General features: G+C 44.1%; 1 protein-coding gene and 1 long non-coding RNA gene across 2 annotated transcripts in view; both read right to left on the minus strand.

The window, feature by feature from the left end:
* Positions 1 to 19,515, minus strand: part of RORA (RAR related orphan receptor A) — a 675,763-nt gene extending 656,248 nt beyond the window's left edge. Inside the window, exon 1 of the mRNA XM_079129337.1 lies at positions 19,334 to 19,515. Within this exon, the coding sequence (XP_078985463.1) occupies positions 19,334 to 19,499 (166 nt within the window). The 5' untranslated portion in view covers positions 19,500 to 19,515. The remainder of the gene's footprint in view (positions 1 to 19,333) is intronic.
* On the minus strand, positions 1,713 to 14,726 carry LOC306655093. The gene is made up of 2 exons (XR_013762195.1): positions 11,329 to 14,726; positions 1,713 to 11,220 (listed from the first exon to the last, which is right to left on the minus strand). It is a non-coding gene; the product is annotated as an uncharacterized lncRNA (long non-coding RNA).
* Positions 19,516 to 21,023: the final 1,508 nt, after the last annotated feature.

The following is a 21,023-nucleotide window of genomic DNA, read 5'->3' on the forward strand; positions in this document are numbered from 1 at the left end:
CAATTAACCATCCTGAAAATTATCAATATGCTTTCAGCATTGACCAAAAATGTGGCCTGAAGGACTATGTTTCCTTAAAATTTATATGTTCAAGCTCTCACCCCAAATGTGATGGTATTAGAAGGTAGGTACTTTGGGAGGTAATTAGGTTTAGGTAAAGTCATGAAGGTGGAGCCCTGTGATAGGATTTGAGCCCTGATAAGAAGAGCAAGAGACACCAGAGTCTCTCTTTGTCCACATTGTGAGGGTACAGTAAGAAGGTGGCTACAGGCCAGGAAAGGACCCTTACCAAGCTCAAGCCTGTCAGACCCCAAAGCTTGACTTTCAAGCTCCAAACTGAGAAGATAAATAACTGTTGTTTAGGCCACCCAGTTTATATTTTGTTTTAGCAGTCAGAGCTGACAGACAACCAGAGACTTCCTTTATTGTCAAGTAGCCCTTGGTGCAATTCATGACAGTGATCTAAGGCAAAGTGGCTCTACAGCATCCCTCTCTCAGGAACCTGATCAGCCATTATTTTTCATATGCATTCAATTATGTGAGAAAATATTTAGCCTCCCTTGATATGCATTTTGCAAGGGGCTATTCTTGTAGTGACTTACTTACACATTTACAGCCTATCTCCCAGTGCTTTTGCCTTGGCATAAAGTGAAAATTAAAATAGAACTGCATATTTAGCTCAACTTCCCTGTCACAGAACCAGTCCCTAACTTCCTAAAATGTCCTTCAGTCTCACAATGATGCCTGTCTACAGATTGCTTCACTTTTCAGTTGTTGGGGTATACAGGGGCCTGTTGGACAGACATTCCTGTGAAGTTAGAGGTTCCCCCAAGAGGCAGGTGTCTCCTTCTCTAGAAATACAGGAGAAATCTGCAGTTAGCAAGGAAGGCTGGGAGAGCTTTGCTGACCAGCACTGTGGAAGTTCTGAATTTAAATATACCAATGACCTCACGCTCAAGAAGGATCCAAACAGCCCTGAAGGATTAGAACTTCTCTAGTCAGTCTTTCTTTCTCTGACAAAGCCCAGCATTCTCTCTCCATTCCACCTAAATAACCTGAAATGACCCTTCTGCTGGTATTGAAAGTGGAAAGAAAAAATTCCCAAAGAAACTGCAGTATTTGTGGGCAATGAGGTTTGATCTGAGCCCTAAACCAGATGACTTGGGGGATGAGGATTCTGTTTCAAGTCACAGAGGTTAACTTCATACCCATTGTAACAGAATAAAATGAAGTAATCCCAAAATCACAACCTCTAAATTATCAAATCCTTATATATGCCTGGATTTTCTCAAATGACTCAGTTTACCTAATTTGTCAAAGATAATAGGAATAGGAATGATAGAAGTATTTCAAAACTATAGCTATGAACAGCATTTTCTTTTCAAATTATATAGAAGTTTAAAAAAGAATACATAAAGTAACTTATTGAAACCTGGAGCCATAGAGAGGAAAAAAAATCCCCTCTAAATTACCGCACTCTAAGACAACTATACTGAGAGCCATAAATGTACCTTCAAACCATTTTCTGCGGGATACCTGTAGATCTTCAACATTTCTCAAACAGGTGGGACCCTCTGAAATTATAACCCAGCCTGAACTCCTTCACCAAGAGCCTCAACTCTTCCAACATCTTGTACGGACAGGCCTGGCCCTTGGCCTCTGCAGCTCTTGGGATGGTGGCCAAGAGAGGGCAGTCAAGTCACAGAGCTCCCCAAAGTGGTTCTCAGGTAACCAGTGGTTAGATTTCATCTCACATGGGTTTAGCTTTGCCTAGCTAGGCAAAGGAGGTGCTTGGCCTGGGTTTAGAATGATTTCTGTTTAAGTTTCTTTAGTCCTCAATTATAAACAGCTCAAATAAAGGCTGTGCTGTCCTGAAGGGCACCTTTCAAGAGAAACAAAAATAGGACGCTCACTTAACAAAAGAAGGCTGTTTGGCCACCGATGTCCTGAGCAGGGTCTGAGTGGATAACCGGAAGGGCTTTCTGCAAAGTTAGAAAGAGAGAAGAAAACAACAGCAAGAGAAGAATCATCACAAATTCACCCACCCCAGACCTTCCTTCCCGCAGAAGTGCCAACAGATAAAATAGAAACCTCTTTGAAGAAAACTCCAGCCGGAGCTCAGCTTTCAGGTATTAGAAGACACTGGCATCCCAAGGCCTCCCCACTGTCAGATCAAACACACACAAAATAGTTCCCTCATATTTGCCAGGTTTCCCCCACACCATAAAAAACAGGCTTTTACTTTAATCCACTTACCACACGGTGGGTGCAGGCCTCTAATTTCACAGCACAGAGATAACACAAATAATTCACATGACACATTAGTGGGCTAGGGACAGGGTGAACATTGAGCTCCCGTAAGAGATCGGAGAACCAGCTCTGGCCTCAGAAAGTGGGCAAACAGATGGCTCTTCCAACAGGGCAGGCCCCCTCCTGGCAAGTTTGGACTTAAAGATAAGGTCAACCTATTAGTGTCCATGTTGTTTTAAGTCCACAGGTCCCCCTAATTACACAACGCTTCCCCAGTCCATTCCTGGGCTGCAACACTATCGACTTCCTGCCAGGACTTCCAGAGACTGCTGTATCTATAAAAGTCCCCTGAAAACAGTAAGAGCCCAACACACACAGCAGTGGCCATCTTGCTATAATCATAACCAATGTCATTGTCCGCTCCACCAACAAACACTTGTGCATTCCTTTTTGTCTTCCTGGTAAACTTAAAAAACAAAAAACCCTCTATTTAGTTTCCCATGCCTGGACCATCCTTTGAAGGCCTCACACCCTTTCTCAAGACCCTCTTTCAACTTTCTCTCCCACAGCCTTTCTCCCAGGGCAATGCAGAGACCTCTCCAAAGCTACTATTCATTCCATTTCTCCAGCATTGAGGTTCTGCCAACTGTGAGGCAGATTCCCTTCAGAGACAGGATAAATCAATGGTAGGCTGTGTAGAAAGTTAAAAAAAAAAAAAAAAAAAAAAAAGGGCAGCAACTCTTCACTTATCCATTAGGTGTTGGGAAGGAAGGATCCCCACCACAGTGGAAAAAACACAAATGCAACCTGAAGCAGCACAGGATACCATAACCTGAACCAACAGATGCACATCCTTGTTTTCTTAAGTAGAGGTAGGATCTCCAGATCTCAATCTTTTTCCTCTCACATCATCATTCATCCCCTTCAATTTCCCAACTACACCCACCTGCACTGATATCACTTCAAAATCCATGAACAGGACTTCATGATTATACAAATTCAATCTTACAATCCCCTGTCAAAAGTGCTGCTCAGAGCCAGGCCCAGAGGCACATGTCTGTAATCTCAGTGGCTCAGGAGGCTGAGACAGGATGATAGAGAGTTCAAAGCCAGCCTCAACAAAAGCAAGGCATTAAGCAACTCAGTGAGACCCTGTCTCTAAATAAAATACGAAATTGGGCCAGGGATGTGACTCAGTGGTTAAGTGCCCCTGAATCGAATCCTCAGTATCCCCACCAAAAAAATTGTCACTCAGAGCTGGGGCACCCTGTCTCCAGCCAAACCCCCCACGTCCAGCCCCAGGTCCTGGCTAAATGTTTTTTCTTCCTTCCTAATACATCATGTAATATACTGTCACATGCTGCCTGCCAGATCACATTTCCAGCTGGCACCTCCAACTCAGCCCATCCAGACCTAAACCCACACCTTCTTCCAACCCCAGTAAACTGTCTCAGCCAGTAATTCTGCCCCAGCTCTGGGGTTGACTCCTATTAGTCCCTCCATCATGCATGATTCCATCTCCTGAGAAATTCACCCCAGAGTTCACTCCCACCCACCACCTACCCCCCAACTCCAGTCAAGTCCTGGCCTGCAGTATTCCCCTCCAAAATCATCATGGAGGTCTCTTTCCTGGGCTCATTGTCTGCACTGTCAATTCTCCACCCCTTACCTCATGTACTTTTACTTCAGTACCTTACCAAAAAGAAATTGGGTATTTTTTTTTTTACTTGCTCAAAATTTGGGGCTTTGGGGAAAAGGCCCCAAACACTTAGCTTGACCCCTGCCTACCTCATCTCCTGGTCCTCACCAGCACCCTCCTTGCTAAGGCCAAGTCACATAACCTGAATATGCCATCAACTTTCACCTTGTACCTCAACCTGGAATGCCCTCTCACTTTTACCTAAAGAATCTCCCCATTTTTCCAAAACCCAGGCAGATATAATTGCCTCAGTGAGCTTTCCCAGACTCCTCTCAAAGTGTTCTCCCCATCTCCTGTGCGCTCTATATTTTGTTAGTATATCTATTATACCACGCTATGCAGTTTGCAAATTAATCTACCTTTTCTTCCCATTGAGTTCCTTAATTCAACTTTGTCCCTCCCTTGACCAATTTGGGGCCCAGCATAAAGTAAGTGCTCAATAAATACTTGATGAGTCAACGCAAGGAGACAGCATATCACACCACCTTCAAGCAGCTAAAGCTTTCGAAGAATATTAGGTTTTCTTGCTTCATTCCACTTTCCCTCAGCTGGCTCGACTTTCACATATTGATTCTAAGCTGCACCGTCACTATCATCCGGAGGGCATTCACTGAATGTCCCAGTAAAAGGCAGAGAGATATGAGACAGAACACTGAAGACAATCTACAACCCTGCCCTCGAGGAACTGAGACCAATGGGAAGATAAACACAGCTGAGGCAGCAGAATGTAAATTCAATAAAGACTCTAACTAATGAGAGAGGAAACCAGAGTATGTTTGTGACTAAAAAAATAATAATGGAAAAGACTGATTAATAAAGGGATGTTGTCAAATGCCATGATAATTATCATTATAACATTTTATTAGTCACAACATCATATTGATATTTTTTTCTTTCAGGATTGCAATAAATTTCTCCACCAAATATATTCTTAATTCAGATGCCAGGCATTGGTGCTGTCTTTGCTCCCCTTAAATTTTTGTGGCATTTAAAAAAATCAACATTGTTGATTTCAGGTACAGGGAAGTTCACAGTTGTTTATGAAGCAAATTTACTTTCAATATTTTGACTATCAGAGCAAGTAATATATATATTACATATATATATGTTAAATATATTCTTAACTGCATAAAAATCCCAATTCTTTGGACAAAGTCTTTCTGAGGTTTCAGATTACCAAGTGATGGTGTCGACAAGGCTGCAGAAGGAAAATCCTGGAGTGAGAGCAGAGAAAAGATGGAAGGCCACCAGTAAGTCCTTTGGAGATGCCAACAGAACAGAACTCAGAGAGGGGGGCTCTGAAGAAGCAATCCAGAGTGGAACATGGACTGGGGAAGTTTTCAGAATCTCCTAGAGATACCTTTCTACTGATTGGAAACCCATGGACAATAACTATATCCTCAGTCACTGGCCAAAGAAGCCTATCTCCTGGAGAGAAAAGTAATACAGTCATTGGAACCTAGTCAATGTGTAATATGTTCTTGGGCTTTTAAATTTACATGTCCTACTGGGAGCAACCATGCTAGATGCTACATTTGCAGAACCTATTTTTTTCTGCCACTTAGCGTTGGATTATGACTTAGGCATAAAAATATGCCTCTATCTTTCTGCTACAAGAGAACTTGTTTTACTAATATCTTTCCTTGGGAGACAAATGACCAAGGAAAATGACCAGTGTTCCTGGACCCTTTACACTTCTTTGCTAACTTGAGAAGTGCAATGAATGGAGGTTCTCAGGCATGATGATAAGCGTGAAGAGTCTGAAACAAAGAAGAAAGCCTTGCTTTCAAGCCTGGCTTGATAACATTATTGACTTGACCCACCATAACGGATCACCCATCCCCATTCAGCTTAATCATGAAAAGGTAACATGAGCCAAGCAGTTTCATGCCAGCACCATGTATCTCTTTCTTGGTCTGCCTGACACTTTTGTATATGTGCCTATGCTATCTGTATATTTTCATATATGACATTCACTTTATTTTCATTCCTGACTGTTCAATATTATAAGATTGGGACCCCCTCCTCTTAGCTAGAGTCTATTTCTTAAAGACCAGTTACTCAAACCTCTCTGTGTATCACCCACATTATCACAATACAAATTAGACAAAATAGATGCTTAATGGTGTAATTCGCTTTACAATGGCACTATTATTACAGCATTACTCTATTTTCATTATTACTGCATATTAGAATCAGCTTCCAACATGTTTGAGTGAAGAAATAAAACCATCTAATCACAGTGCCAATTAATTCTGTAAAAGTCATGCAGTATATCAAAACTAAAATATTTTCAGAGCATCCCAGAAAGACAGGATTCCACTCTTGGTTCATTTCCTCCAGCTTGCTCGGCCTCTACCTCTCTATACTTTGACCTATCCTAGTCCAATTACAAGAAAAGTCCATAAAAGTTTAATTGATTCTCTAAGAAAGGATATTACAATCCATCAGCACTCCCTATCCTCGTGCTAACATTATTTTCCCAGGTTTACCCCAAACCATTGTGGTACCAATAACCACTCTTTCTCACGCTGCTCTCTCATCAGCTCAAATACTGTAACAGCAGAGTAATTTTGAACAGGTTGTGAGTCTCTGAGAGTATTGGTTGCAAAGTGCATGTAAATTATTAGATTACATTACAAGTGAAAGACTCAGCAGTGGGTCACCATAGTGGAGCATTAATGTAGAACAAGTTGAATGGAACCCTTGCAGACAGGTTTCTCTGATGTGATTTTTTGGCAGGGAGGAGAAAGTGAGTGAAGGGGAAGGAAGGGCTAGGAATGATAAGATGCTGGAATTTAGAGCACGGGAGCATGGTGGAAAAGAGGGATCTACCCCAGCCTTGAATTGGGGGAGTTAGCCTTGGGGGGTGGACACAGGAATGGTAGGTATTGCAGGGAGGGAGGACACAAGCAGCCACCTCTGGTTCAGCTGAAGGCATGAGAGTAACATCAGCGAAGCCCAACAAGGGGTGGATGGCTGGAACTTAAGTGATCTGTCCTCACTTGGCAGGATCCAGCCCAGGGTAACTGAACTGCGAGATGGGGGCTGGATCTGGTCCCAGAAATGGAACTGGCAGTAAAAGGAAAAGTGTCAGAACCTCCACTAATGCCCTGAAACTCCTGCTTATTTCACAGAGCAACCAACCAGAATCAAGGAGGAATGCTCCAAGCAGAGGCAGCTGAAGACGTGACAAGGAGAAGGGGAGGAAGGCAAGGGGGCTCCACCACCATCCACCCCCACACCTGCTCCATCAACACCACCATCGCTGGAGCTACTCTGGATGTTCACCAGGCCACTCGCCAAGCACTTGGCATTCATTATCACACCTGATCCTCCCAAAGTTCATCTGCATCATCCCCAACTTTCAGATGAGGAAAGAGACTGAGAGGTTAGTGAACTTACCTAAGGTCAAACTGCACACCTGGGCCACATGTCTCTCTCCCACTCCCTGGAGGCTTCTAACAGCCAGATATATGTACTGTTCTCCCAACATGTCCAGCCTTGGTCTGAGTTGCTCAAAACCGGAGCAGGCCTGAGCGTGCAATTAAGGGACTGGTGGATCCAGGAGAGGCAGAAGTGGGACAAAAAAGGGCACCTGGGTCCAAACCCAAAGCCCAGGTGGAAGTACAATCAAGTTGGAGATAAGTTTGCAGAATTCAGAAGTGCCGTGCTGGTCTCTTTAGAAAGCAAAGAGCTCTGCACAGCAACATGGGAAAGATTATCTGCATGGTTAATGAGCACCTTCTTTAATCAAAAACTGAGTGGTGTTTAAAACATTTATCTGTGATCCTGGTCTTGGGGAGACCAGGCTGACACCCAGAAAAAAGCACTATAAGGCAGTGTAAAAGGAACTGGCAGAGGAAGAGTTATATGTTTGTTGCATGAGCAAAGCCTATGTGTCTTTCTACTGTAAAAGGGAACTTAGGGACATCAGAAAACAGAGGGTAGATCTTATCTGGAGTTAAATTGATGGTAGGATTTCACATAAGCCGAGAGAGATGAGGACAGATTGGTTGGGGGACTGCAGGAGGAAGGCTGAAGGCACATGAAAGGTATAGAGGTGAAAAAGGTCAAATTCAAGACACATTAAGAGAACCATCTGAAGTGTCTGGACCCAGTGGGTTACCCTGCAAAAAGCTACCACTAGAACATAAGATTCAAGAAGGTAGGAACCTGGCCTCTCGTGTGTGCTTCCTTATCCCCAGAGTCTAGCACAGTGCCTGGCACACAGTAAATATTGATTGAATGAAAAAATGCCATCCTTGGGCTCTTGCACACTTATATTGTAAGCAAGGGGTGGGGGATCCTAGTATTTATATTCTAAGCCACTCAAGGCAGATGCATATCTAAATGAAATAGGATATTAATGAGCAAGCACTGAAAGTGGTATAAAGATACTGTATGATTATAATAATAAGTATTTACATTATTTGTCCTCCCCTACCTCCTCCTTGGAATCATAATGAGTAACACCTGGAGCTCAACATCAGTTACTGTGGAAACGCTTCCTTCCTCCCTCCCACTGCCAGGCCCCCGGCCCCTGAAGGGCTGCTTCTACCCCATGCCCAGAATAGGGTTTTTCAAATTTGCAAGGAGCAGCTCATAAATAGATCAAGAAACCAATTCAATGGCTCATAATCTGTATTTATATAATAGAGCAAAAATAACAGTGCATCACGGCTAAAGGGTAAATATTTCATGTGAAAAGTTTACTTAATTCTTGAGTGTCTGTCTGTATGTGCAGATGCATGTGCATATGTGTATACTGGCTCACAGTATCTATTTTTCTCATTGTGAATTGTAATGGGTATGAATGTTTCAAAGATATTACTCTAGAAGGTCAAGAAGTTCCAAAATTAGGACACTTGTTTTAATATTCAAGCTGAATAACTCTTGTTTTCCTGGCTGAACGTGACTGTTGAAAGTTACTGCTCTTAGCTGGGCAGTGGTGCACACCTGTAATCCCAGTGGCTTAGGAGTTCTGAGGCAGGAAGATCACAAGTTCAAAGCCAGTCTCAGCAACTTAGCAAGACCCTGTCTCAAAATGAAAAATAAAAGGGCTTGGGATGTGGCTCAGTTTTTAACCAACCCTGGATTCAATATCTGGTATCAAAAAAGAAAGAAAGAAAAAAAAAAACAAAACAAACAGTATTGTTCTTTGCTCTTAGGACTGGTAAACTTGGACCATTCTGAAACATCAAGAAATTGTAGTAATGCACCAAGTTTGGAATTAGTTCCTTTAAAGCATCCCCAGCTTCACAACACACAAACAATGATATTTTGGGAAAAAGAGATTTATTTTTCTAAAACAAAAGTAATACACATATAATGCAGGAAACTCAGAAAATACAGAAAAGTATAAAGAAAAAAAAACTCAGATAATCCCACCATATGTAGATAACCACTTTATTATTTCATCATTTTGGGTGTGTGAGTCAAAGTTAATTTATTGATAGAATTATAAAATATTTCTTACCTATACATGCACACACACTGGAATATTTTTACAAATATGATGTGATTCTCTGCACACTGCTATGAAAGTTGTTACTTTTCATTTAGCAACAGGTCAGAAACTTTTTTCCCCAGTAAGAGGTACTTTCTCACTGCAACTTTGTAATATTCCATCCACAGACTGGCTTTCACTGCAGCCTTCACTTTGAAGAAAGAAGCTGGCCAGAGAGACACTTGCTCACTGTGCCTCCAGCTGTGTCACCTCATCAAGCACAAAGGGCAAGATGCTTAACTCCACATCCTGTCTCTTCCTCTCTACTAAATCAGGACATGAGATTCAAGCACTATTTTCACTATGCTTTAGAATGACTTTACTGACGTAGCTACAAGCTCACGGGCTAATTTTTAATTAATGATAGAAATGCCCAATGGGATTTGAAAATCACCATTACTGACAATGATCTATTATCAATGCATAGCCAAAATGACTCTCACTTACTTTCATATATACATCTACTATCTAATGCTGGATCAATTTCTACATCCACCTTAACACCCTCAAGGGGTTTCCTGGAGGAAAGAAACTTCTGAGGACCCTGGCATAGCACACAAGTGGGAGGAAGATTAGTTGAGAAAGTTGACCTGGATTCCTGTCATACCCTTGCTACTTAAAGGGGTATTGTTTTAGATACACCACTAGACATCAGGGAGATAGGGTTTTAAATGGAGAGCTGGGCTAAAGGATTCTTAGGTCCCCTTCTGGCTCTAACACACTGTAGTCCAATAAAATAGAACCAGTGGCAGCACCATGAGTGAACCTCATATATCTAACATATACCTTCAAGCTTAGATTAAAAAGCAGGTTTTAGCCAGGTGCATACCTATAATCCCAGTGGCTCAGAAGGTTGATGTAGGTGCACTGCGAGTTCAGAGCAAGTCTCAGCAACTTAGCATAGCCCCAACGGATTTAGCAAGACCCTGTCTCAAAATTAAAAAAAAAAAAAGGGGGGGGGGCTGGGGATGTGGTTAAGTGGTTAAGCACCCCTGGGTTCAATTCCTGGTACCAAGGCGGGGGGGAGGGGCAGAGCAAGCTCTAGAATATTCTAGAACCCCTCAGTATAGCATCAATTCTCCTAGTGACTCTCTGTGGGGCTCCAAGGAAGTTGTGGAACCTCACTAATCTTCAACTGTCATCTCTTCCACTGAGGAACTTCACAACTTCCGGGTCAACGATCTGGTCTATAGAAACTGCCCTGGCTGATTCCTACTTTCCACATACACACACTCATCCGAGGTAGGTGAGGAGTGCCAGAGATGGTACGTACAACGCCAGCAGTTTCACACCTGTCAGCATCAGTCAGCTAATCGGGTCACTAACAGAGAAAGTACTTTTTATTATCAAATTATTTCATTTGCCTTCGCTTTTCCAATGCTTCATCACCTGGACAATTGAGAGTTATGGGCAGTTCACCCTCCCAGTTGCCCTGTCCTTTCAGATATAATACCCCTGTCACACAAATGTTCCCGGGAGTGAACGCTGTATTGTCACGTGGGCTTTTCATCTTCCACTGGTTTTATAACTGGAAAGCGAAAATGAAAAGCAACGCAGTTTATTGAAGAGGTTTTAGGCTTGCTAAATATACACATTTCCTCTGTGATTGGATGTTGAAAATCCATTAATTTCCACAGTCACTCCTCGCCATGACTGGCATCGATCACATGGGTTGACATAAGCCTCTTTGCTTCTGGAAGGGCAGAATCACATCTGGTTGCCTTTTCTCCATCTCTGTCCATTTCTTCAGGTCTCTTTAAAACTAATTGGAAGAGTCAATAAACATGCCCACCAATTCCCTTACCATACCGGGAAGCAGATCACCGTGCCCTTCAACCTGTTCTTGCTGTTTTTCCAAGTATTCCCTTACCTGCCTTTGTCAATTGGCATTCTCGACAAGTTCGTCATAACTTCTCAAAAGTGTCAACTTTCCTCTTTTCATTGCCCTTGTTAAAGATAATTTAAAATTAGAAAGTCACATTCCCAGCCATTTCAGAGTCAATGCTAATTTCATTTTCTTTTGCACAGAAGTCTCTTTACCCTCTAGAGATCCCCTGCCTTCATCCACAGCCCCCGCTCCCCAGCCCCAAACAGGCCTTCTTAATCTCTGTGTGCACTATTCCCTTCCCCTGACACCACTCTTATCTTTTGCCCAAATACTTCACCCAGTGAGACACACTTTAGCTTGTGGTTCTCCTTCCTTCACTTCACTTCGGAGGGAAATGTCTGTGTCTAGAGATTGTAAAGTCACCTTCAGGAAAGAAGCATACAGTGGGCTGTCAATTAATCAGGATGAGACAGGAAAAATTACATCACGTGCAGCCTGGCATCTCAGCACCTACATTCACATTTGGGGGATCACAAGGATTTCTCCCACACAACCTCAGATTCTTAGTTATGCCTTTTGTTTGGCTCTACCTGATTCCCCGTCTAACAGCACCAGGGTTAATAGCCTGGAATACAGTGATTATCATACCTCATTATAGATTCAAATGTTGGCTATCATTTTTCCCCTTCTCTGGAAATTTCATCTCTAGTCTTTGCAACCTGCCTGTTTATCCTTGGTAGCATTCTCTGCCTATAAAACAAGTTGGATGATTTTATATTCTCTAATTTTTAGTCCCACTTGTAGACTGACATATAGATTTTGAGGCTATTTCTTTCCCCCTGTTAAGCACAGACCCAAACGTCACCATTCTTGTCACGTGTACAATTCCATCAAGTTTCAGAGTGTCATTTATACACAATTTTATTTCTTCTTACTCCTTTCACACACGCCTACCACTTACGTACAGCAACTTCACTACATTCATATTTCATAAACTTCATCAGTATTCAGCCAAATCCTCCCCGGAAGTAAGCTAGGTATTTTTAACAGTGCACTGCCTCTTGCGCTGGCTTGAGGATCCAATGCCAAGTGGCACATTTCCTTGCACCCCAAATGAGTTCACCCATTATGGTCTGTGCATGCAGGCAGACACTCCCTAATTGTTTCAGAAAACTTGAAGATAGTTCATGATCAAAATGCCAATACCCGCTAACATGAAGATGATTCAAGGCTGGGGATTATCAGTCCCCTAACACCTTAATGTTTCCTACTCTTTCCCAACCTCTGATGGAGTTTCAGGGAAAACACTGCTGGTATAGAAACTCTCCCTGGAACAGCCTGGGGTCCTCTGCCACTTTCAGGGGTGCATGAAACCTGTAGCTTCAGCATCAATGGGCACTGCACAAGGCTCCCCAGCCAGCCATCAGGGCCCCAGTTCAGTGGATAAGCCAATCACTAGGAACACACAGTGCCATGCCACTGTTAATGTGCCATAGCATGTACTGTGGGAAGACAGTTCACAATGATGACATGTCAGTTAAAGCCATAAAAATCTGTTAGGGGGGGGAAAAACTGTTCTTCCATGAACACAAGGGAATTGTTACCTGTAATTCCTTTTAACATTAGCATGTAAGAGCTGAAGCAAAAGCCGACTCTGCCTAAACCATAAGCTGTGCTACATTCATTCCTCACCACACCCCATTTCCCCAACTCTAAGGATTTTTGGACACAATCTCCTTGATGCCTTTGTTCCAACAACAATGACAACAACAACAAATAATTATCAGTTGTTACAAAAGAACACTAAGATTCCAAGCTGAATTCCCCCAATGCTATGACATCCAAGATATAGTCACAGACTATCCTTAGGTCAAGTGAGACAAGCCCAAGGAAGCGAGGCTCTGACAGTGGGGTGGCTCCAAGGATGCTTTCCACGTTGGTGGTGCCAACCAAAGCACAGGTCTGAGCTTAGAAGGAGAGCTTCCTTCCACACAATCTAAATGTTCTTTATCAACATTCCTGCAGTTCTTCCTTCGAACCCTAGAACTTTCTAACACTCAGGACTCATGATTCCCTTTGCTTAAGATACCCCTTTAACTTTCCTACAGAAGAGGCAAAATTAGCGGGCCATTACATAGGGGGAAAATTACAAGATGTTATGGTAATATAGTAAATATATAACTTATTGTAAATATAAGAGCCTTTCCTGAATATTTAAGAAGTGCTTTGCATCTCCTATAATTCTAGAGAAAAAATTAAGAAGACTAGATGCTAGATGAAATTTTCCTATACATTAACAACCTCAATTAACCAGAATCAACTAATCAAATTTCTAATTTGCTGGTGCAACTTAGAAAACAAGGGAAGCAAATAACAAAACATATTCCTGCTAAGGATTTAACAAAAAGGAAAGAAAAAAGGAAACAATTTTCACGCTGGGATCAAGACAGATTAGTCCAGTCTCTGACACTGTCTCTATTTACAGTTCTGTAATGTACAATCAGAATTCATACTCAGAACAGTGACCCTGTGGTACCTTAAGATTCTCAAGCTTCAAGAAAAGATTCAATTACATTCTCAATGTTCTTTCTGGAGTAGGAAAGGGGACCAGCACATTTAAGAAAAACATTCAATAAGGAAAAGACAAAAAACATTTCAGGTTAATCTACTGTTAGTCAGAAAAAAATCAATTCATCAGTAATGCTTTGGTAACCTCACAGAAAAATCATGGTTTACTGAATATTAATCAACACCTGAATGTTGATTATTTGGGGTTTTTAAGCATTAATTCAAAAATGATACAATTTTATTTTTTGCAGCCTACAGAGATGGGTGAAAAATTTAACAGCTTAATTCCAAAGCAATCCTCCCTATTAGATACAAAAGGTAATGTAAAAAAGTGATGTGGGGAGTAGGGAAAGAGAGAGAAGCAGACTATTCCTAAATTCTAAGCAAGGAAGACAATCTCCTTGTTCAGAAAGGATTGTACATTCTAAGTTAGTGTTTGCTCCAACACCTGAAGGCCTTTCAAAAAGACTCTTTGCTCTGGAAGAATATATCACTAATCTGGGACCAATGGGTTAGGAGTCTCCATGAGGGAGTGGATGATGCCTACCTCAAAGTCCCTGCACATGGCTCATGGAAGACAAAGAAGGGGAGCAGCAGATGTCCTATTAGGATATAGATTTATATCCGCCCCCCCCCCACCATACACACACACTGCACACGCAGGGCAGTTACATTACATCTCTTTCCCGAGATGCCTGAAGTGTAGTTAGGTATTTTGCTTCCTCAGATGCAGAAGTACATACATAAGCTTAAAAAAAAAAAAAAAAAAAAATCACAATTCCTCAAGTGGACTAGGAAGATGGAGGGAAAAATTAAAGTACTCTTAAAAAAATAAAATAAAAAGTGGCCCAGAAAGTCCATACCACACCAACAGAATTAATCTGTCCTTCTAACATCACACTTCAAGTTCCTATAGGAGATTAAGAAAAAAAAAAAAAAAGAATTTGGAGAAAAATGTACATCTTAACTCAGAAGTGACAAGAGGATGGTCCATGGGCTGGTCTCAACCACATTCCACAGGTCAGCTCCAGAGGGTATTCAGTTTGCTTCCGAGGAGATCAGGCTATCATCAGACTCCTCAGACCACTTTTGTGGGGAGGCCTGGCTATCACAGTTCACACTCTCATGCTTCCCTGAGTCCCACTCCAAAAGTCTGGGTGGAACCAGAGGCGTATGCTGTGCGCCCGCCTCTGCTGCCTCAAACACACAAGCAGAAGGGTCTCATCCTGAGGGGGGCATCAGTGCAGGCTTCATCAGAGCTTCAGTTTCAGAAACGAGACATTTTCTAAAGCCAAGGGCGCCTTATCACGCCTGTAGGTTTTGGAAAATTCCAGCAGGTGACTAACATAAAAAGAGTCTGCTATAAATGTTTTAGCCACTCAAGACTTGAATTCTAGATTAATAATTCAATTCTTTTTAAGAAAGAAGGGGGAAGCAACAGAAAAGGTTATCATAACTATCATGAAATGCATTTTCTAAAATTATTCTATTACATTTTTAAAGGGTATAATTATAAATGTTTTTATGAGCAATTTACTGGAAAATTAAAGTCCCTCGGTTTAAGAAATAATCACTTCATCCCTCTGGCAAAGGAATTTCTCCCGGCCAGTAGCACTTTCAAAGTATAGGGCATCATTTATTCACTGTAGAGAAGTCAGATTCATGCCAGAAAAGTTGATCTGAGAATCCATCTCTAGAAATACATGCTAAGGGAGAGAACCTACTAGAAAGTGACTCACCTGAGACTAAAGGCAAGAGTGGAGAGGACACACTTTCAAAGTCAATGAGTTTTGTGGTTCTAGAAGTCCTGAGGGCTACAAAGAAACTGTAGGCCCTGTTAACTGATTTTAAGTCAATCTAAGCTGAGCTTCCAGGGGGTTCGATCTCAACCAAACTGAGCTTTTTTTTTTTTTTTTCCAATGTTAATCCCATCTTTGGTTTCGATTTTTCCCTTAGGTCAGCCTGCCCTAAAAGCCTTCAACCTTCAGCACTGATATTGCAAACCCAGTGCGTGGAATACAGCCCTATGAGGATAACTTTAGTGAAGTAAAATATGTAAGCTTCCGGCATGCATATAATAACGAGATTCTAGAAAAGGGTTTTTAACAACAGTTATGTCACAACGCTCATGGCTCCCTGAAGTCTCTGAAAGCCTTGTTAAATTAAAGATTCGCTGTGGTTTTTTTTCCCGCTTCATTCTTACTTCCCATGTTGCCTCTTGCCCGTCTTTTTTCCAGTTTTCATTGTGCTGTAAAGATGGGACTGAATGACACCAGTCATCATTAATACCACCTAGAAAACGGAAGAGTTTCATTAAAACTGCTAAGGTTCCCTGCAGTTGTAAGGATGGGGGGAGGTCATCTTTCAGATTACAAAGTCACACATCTGATTTTGGAAGCTCAGGCGCTAAAGGTACACAGTCCATTCACACTTGAATTCCCAGGAGGTAGGAATTCAGCAATAGCCTCAAGTCTATCTAGGTAATGTCTCATGAGGTCACCTCAATGTCATGAGAATCCAAACCACAATCTCTGTGGACTTCAAACACTCACTGACTGGAAGCTAACCTGCTATCTCTTTGGACAGCATTTCCCAAATCAGAAAGCTTCCCATTTCCCCCAATGCAAAGAACTCCACTCAACCCTCCTTGAGGTTGAAAATGCTAATTACAAGGTGATGATGTTTGCTTTTCCTTTCCAGTCGTGTGCCTTTATGTTTTAAGTATTTAAGAGGCGTAATCACCTAGTGTGTAGGTTAATTTCTTTCCGATATTGTAATTTATGCAACATTAATACTGGATGCCAGCTCCAATTTTCTTACTGCTTACACTCTGGGAACCGACTTGCATATTCTGCCAACTCCATTACATCATCTGAAAACCCAAACATTTCCCATTTTCAAATCACTCTCAACTACCAGGCATACTTACACATTCTCTCCTTTTCTCCCAGCTCACACACAAAGATTGGTACCCCTGAGGAGCAGACGATACATCTGAGGTTAAAGTCTGCAAATGCACATAATTTCTGGAAGCTATTACTACTGCTGTGTTAGCTAAAGGATGCCTCCATCTCTGACCTTCCTTTTTCCATTCAGACTGTTATATAACCTAGTGCCTGCGTGCAGGATGTGAGTTGAGTGTTTGGGCCTTACCTCCCCCCTCCCACTAAATCTCCTAAGAGCCATCGACAGGGATGGACAGAAGGGGGGGGGGGGGCTCTAGGAGGAAAGGGGATATAGGTCAGCAGGTCAGCTGCATAAGATGCATCCCACTCCTAGTCTGTCCCTCTCCCCTTTTTGTTGAGCCTAGGGGGCTGGTGGTACTGAATGCCCAAGCGTTATATAATTTGCAAGAACAGCAAGTTACGAATTTGCTAGTCAGTTCTGCAGCTTGCCACCCCTATCTTTTGCAAGAACACCTTCTGGCAAGAATGACACCTGAAGATGCTAATAACATACCGGAGGGGGGAGGGGTTAAAAGGGGGGGGTGAAAACACAAACCAGAAATTAGTGCCACTTTCTATATACTATGCTCCCCCTTCTTAAAAAGAAGAAGAAGAAAAAAAAAAAAAAAAAAAAAAAAAAAAAAAAAAAAAAAACAGCCTCAGAAACACATGAAGGGGATTTTCTCCAGTGTTTCTGATTAACCCTGTTACATAACCCGCTCGCATTCCAAATCCACCGTCTCAGGGTCTAAATATACTCTTTGCAGCCAAATGCTTTCCGCACACAAACTCACCGATCTAGCTGCAGGTCCGGCCCCCAGCCCTTATCCCCTTCCCTTTCGCCCCAGGCCTCACTGCCCCCTCTAGCTCAAACCGCGGTTCGGCTTGGTCACTCTTCAGAAAACGCCTTTAATTAAATGTTTTTCGCGTGTGTCATCCTGATGGCTTTTACTGTACTCGAATTCCGTGAATGGGAAAGCGCCCGGACAGGGGGTGTGGCTAAGGTGGGGCGGGGGGGGGGGTGGTAACTGTAAAACAGCCAGCACATGATCAGCCATATTCCTACCTCCAACTATAACATCGAAGAGGAAGGGAGCGGCTCCCAGGGCCGGCCAGGTTCGCCTTTCCCCAGCCCTCCCCATTCGCCGCCTCAAGCCTAGTGGCAAAAGGAGGGGGCGCGCTGGGTCCCTGCCCAAGGAGGGGTTGGAGAGATCCTCTCTGTCCCCAACCCCGGGCGACTCAAGCTAGCCCGCTTCCTCCGGAGTGACAGGCGTGATTTATACATTATTTACAACAGTAATTAAAGCTGTAGCTTCCTCCTGCTCTTTGAAAACTCCAGGCGCATTCAAATAAATAATCCCCCACACCCGAGGGGAAAAAGAAAAAAAAAAAAAAACACATCAGGTTCAGACACCTTTAAGAGAGAGTAAGCTTTCCTCAACAACCTACTTTAACTAGGAAAACGCCAGGAGGGGCATCGGAGCCCGCCTCACCGGCCCCCACACACACTCCAAACACCAAAATGAAGTGTACGAATCGCCCAGGGAGGGGAAAGATAGCACTCACTAGCCAACCAGCATTCAACTTGCACTGACCAGCCCCAGGTTATTGCAGAAACACTAGAAACCTCAGAAAGGGAATGATTTCCAGGGCATAAATAAGTTTGGATGCCTATGGAGCTTTCTTGTTCGGCTTGTTTTCTTTGTAGCGGCTGACTCCGACTGCGCGTGGAGCGCCCCACAAGACCGCCGCCCTGGGTGCGCTGGCGCGCACACGCCCCCCGCCAGCCTAGGCGCGGAGCTCCGAACCCGGGTCTGCAAACTTGCGCATCTCCCCTCGCCGCTCGCGCCACACAACTTGGCTAGCACCTCGCGCGCCCGCACCCTGTTTCCTCTGGCCTTTCCTCCAAAGCAAAAACCCATCGCCGTGCTCCATAAGGGGTGTCCGCATCGCCCCCAGACCCAGGAGCGCCCCCTCTCCTTAACCCCTAGAGCTTCCCCGGTCCCTCACTCCTTCAGTCCCCCAAGCTCTGCGGGGGACCGAAAACACACCCCCGACTCCAGCAGCTGGGGCCGAAACTGTCAAGAGGGGAAAAGGTAAAGGAGGAGGAGGGTGGCCATAAGCAGAATTTTTTTTTTCCTTCTTAAAAGGACACTGCCGCTTTAAAAGTTTCTTTCCCGGGCCCCCACTCCCGGGTTCTCCGTATTTTGGGGAGCGTATTTCATTTCGGCAACGCGGCTTTCCTCCTGTCTTTGCAGAAAAATCAAAGCCAGGGGTTGGGTCCGCCGGCTGTCAACCCTCCCGCCGCCTCCCCCGCCCCCCTCTCCTCCCGCAAGCCGAGAACGGGCTGCAAAAGTTTGCAACATTTCTGGGGGGCGGAGGGGGGAGGGGCGGGGGGTGCTCCGGGCTTCGGGCGCAGCTGCAGGCTCGCGCTCGGCCGCGGGACCCCGCGCCCCGGGCGCCCGCTCCCGGCCGCCCCCCGCTCCGCTCCCGGGCTCCGCCGCCCCCTCCCCAGCCCCTCTCCAGCCTCCTACCTCTGCTGGTGCTGGAATAGCTCTGTCTGCGCACCGCGGCGGGCGGCTCACTCTTGCGGGCGGATTCCTGGTTCAGCGGGGTCTCCCTGGAGCCGGCGGCCGCGTCCGCGCCGCTGCTGCCCGGCTCGCTGGCGGCGGGGTCGGGGGCTGCCGGAGCTGACTCCATGTTTTTTCCCAATGTAGAGATCGCTGGAGATGGCGAGCTCCGAGACTCCCTCTATCTTCTGTTTTCAGAGCAACTCTATGGTACCAAAAAAAAAAAAAAAAAAAAAAAAAAAAAAGGAGAAGGAGACCGGCGAGAGCAAGAGGGAGAGAGCAGGCGGCGGCGGGCGGCGAGCGAGAGCGCGAGGGAGCGCGCGGAGTGTCTGGGTGGACGTGTGTGTGCGCCGGAGAGGGGATGGGAGGCGGGTCTGGCCACAGGCAGCGCTAGCGAGAGCTTCTCCAGCCGGCCCCCACACCCACATTCCCCACCCTCCAGACCCCAGACCGAGAGCCACAGACTGGCTGCCAATTTTGGGAGGTGGGGAAAAGCGGGGAGGAGGAGGGGAGTGCCTCCTGCGCCCCAATCCTCCCCTCTCTTCAGCCCAGGGACAGAAATTAAAATCGGCGAGATGATTCTGTGTCTACTTTTGAGACTCTCTCGGGAACAGAACTCATCCCCATCCACAGTCAGCCTGGGAGGAGAAAAATCCGGTTATCCACATTGGGAAATCGCAGGTAGCTCCCTTTCCAGCCCTCCCCAGGGCTGAGTGGAAACTAAGAAGGAATTAGAACTGAGCTGACACCCCAAAGAAGGAGGAGAATGGAGGACGTGGCACTTTTTACTTTGGAACGGGACAGCCAGTGGGTTTCCAATCTTGGTTAGATACGTATGTGTGCCTGAAACAGATTTTGTGAGTCTAGAATCGCCATGGACAGCCAATTTCTGGTGTGGTTGAAAGAGGTCGCTTTCGGCTCCTTTGCTGTTTTCCTCCGCGAAGAATCCAGAAACCGTTTGGCAGGGCACTTTTACTGAGGAAAACTTTGGCCTTTTTGGTGGATGACTGTCTAAACTGGAGGAAATATGCTACACTGCATCTAACTCCTGCGTGACCGCTCATTGTCGATTCCCACTGGTACTTTTACTGTTAAGTGTAGTCTTGTCCATAAAAGACAGATATACTGGTGAGGTATTAATAATGTCTAGATGATAAAATTAAGATAATTGATGACACGCAATAAGTCACATCATTGTAGGCATTATTCTCCATTCTCCTCCATTCGAAACACACCCATCACTAGTGGATGCTTAAAATTACCTCAATGTAACCTTCACCTCAAACTACAGTATGAAGGAACAATACAAATTGGATGGATGGAAATATTCAAATGGTAGTAACTTGATTTCTCTACCTCAATATCAATCCACCATTTCCTTTTGCCTGCAAATACACTGATGAAATCAGTCCATTTTTAACATACACCCCCACCTTCCTTTCACAAGCCTCAAAAATTTTGACAATAAAAATATTATTACATACCAGAAGGTGGCATAAATATGTGTTTAAGGGGGTGGGGTGAGGGAGAGAATTGGGGAACATTGTGCTTTTGCTAACTTCCTAGTTTGGAAAAAAATGCTTTTTTAAAAAAATAGGGGGGTTAAAATCTTGTTAGATAATAGCTTAAGAGGAACTTCCATATGCCGAATTTC

The sequence above is a fragment of the Sciurus vulgaris genome, assembly GCF_902686455.1.
Source record: "Sciurus vulgaris genome assembly, chromosome: 2".
Taxonomy (NCBI): Eukaryota; Metazoa; Chordata; class Mammalia; order Rodentia; family Sciuridae; genus Sciurus; species Sciurus vulgaris.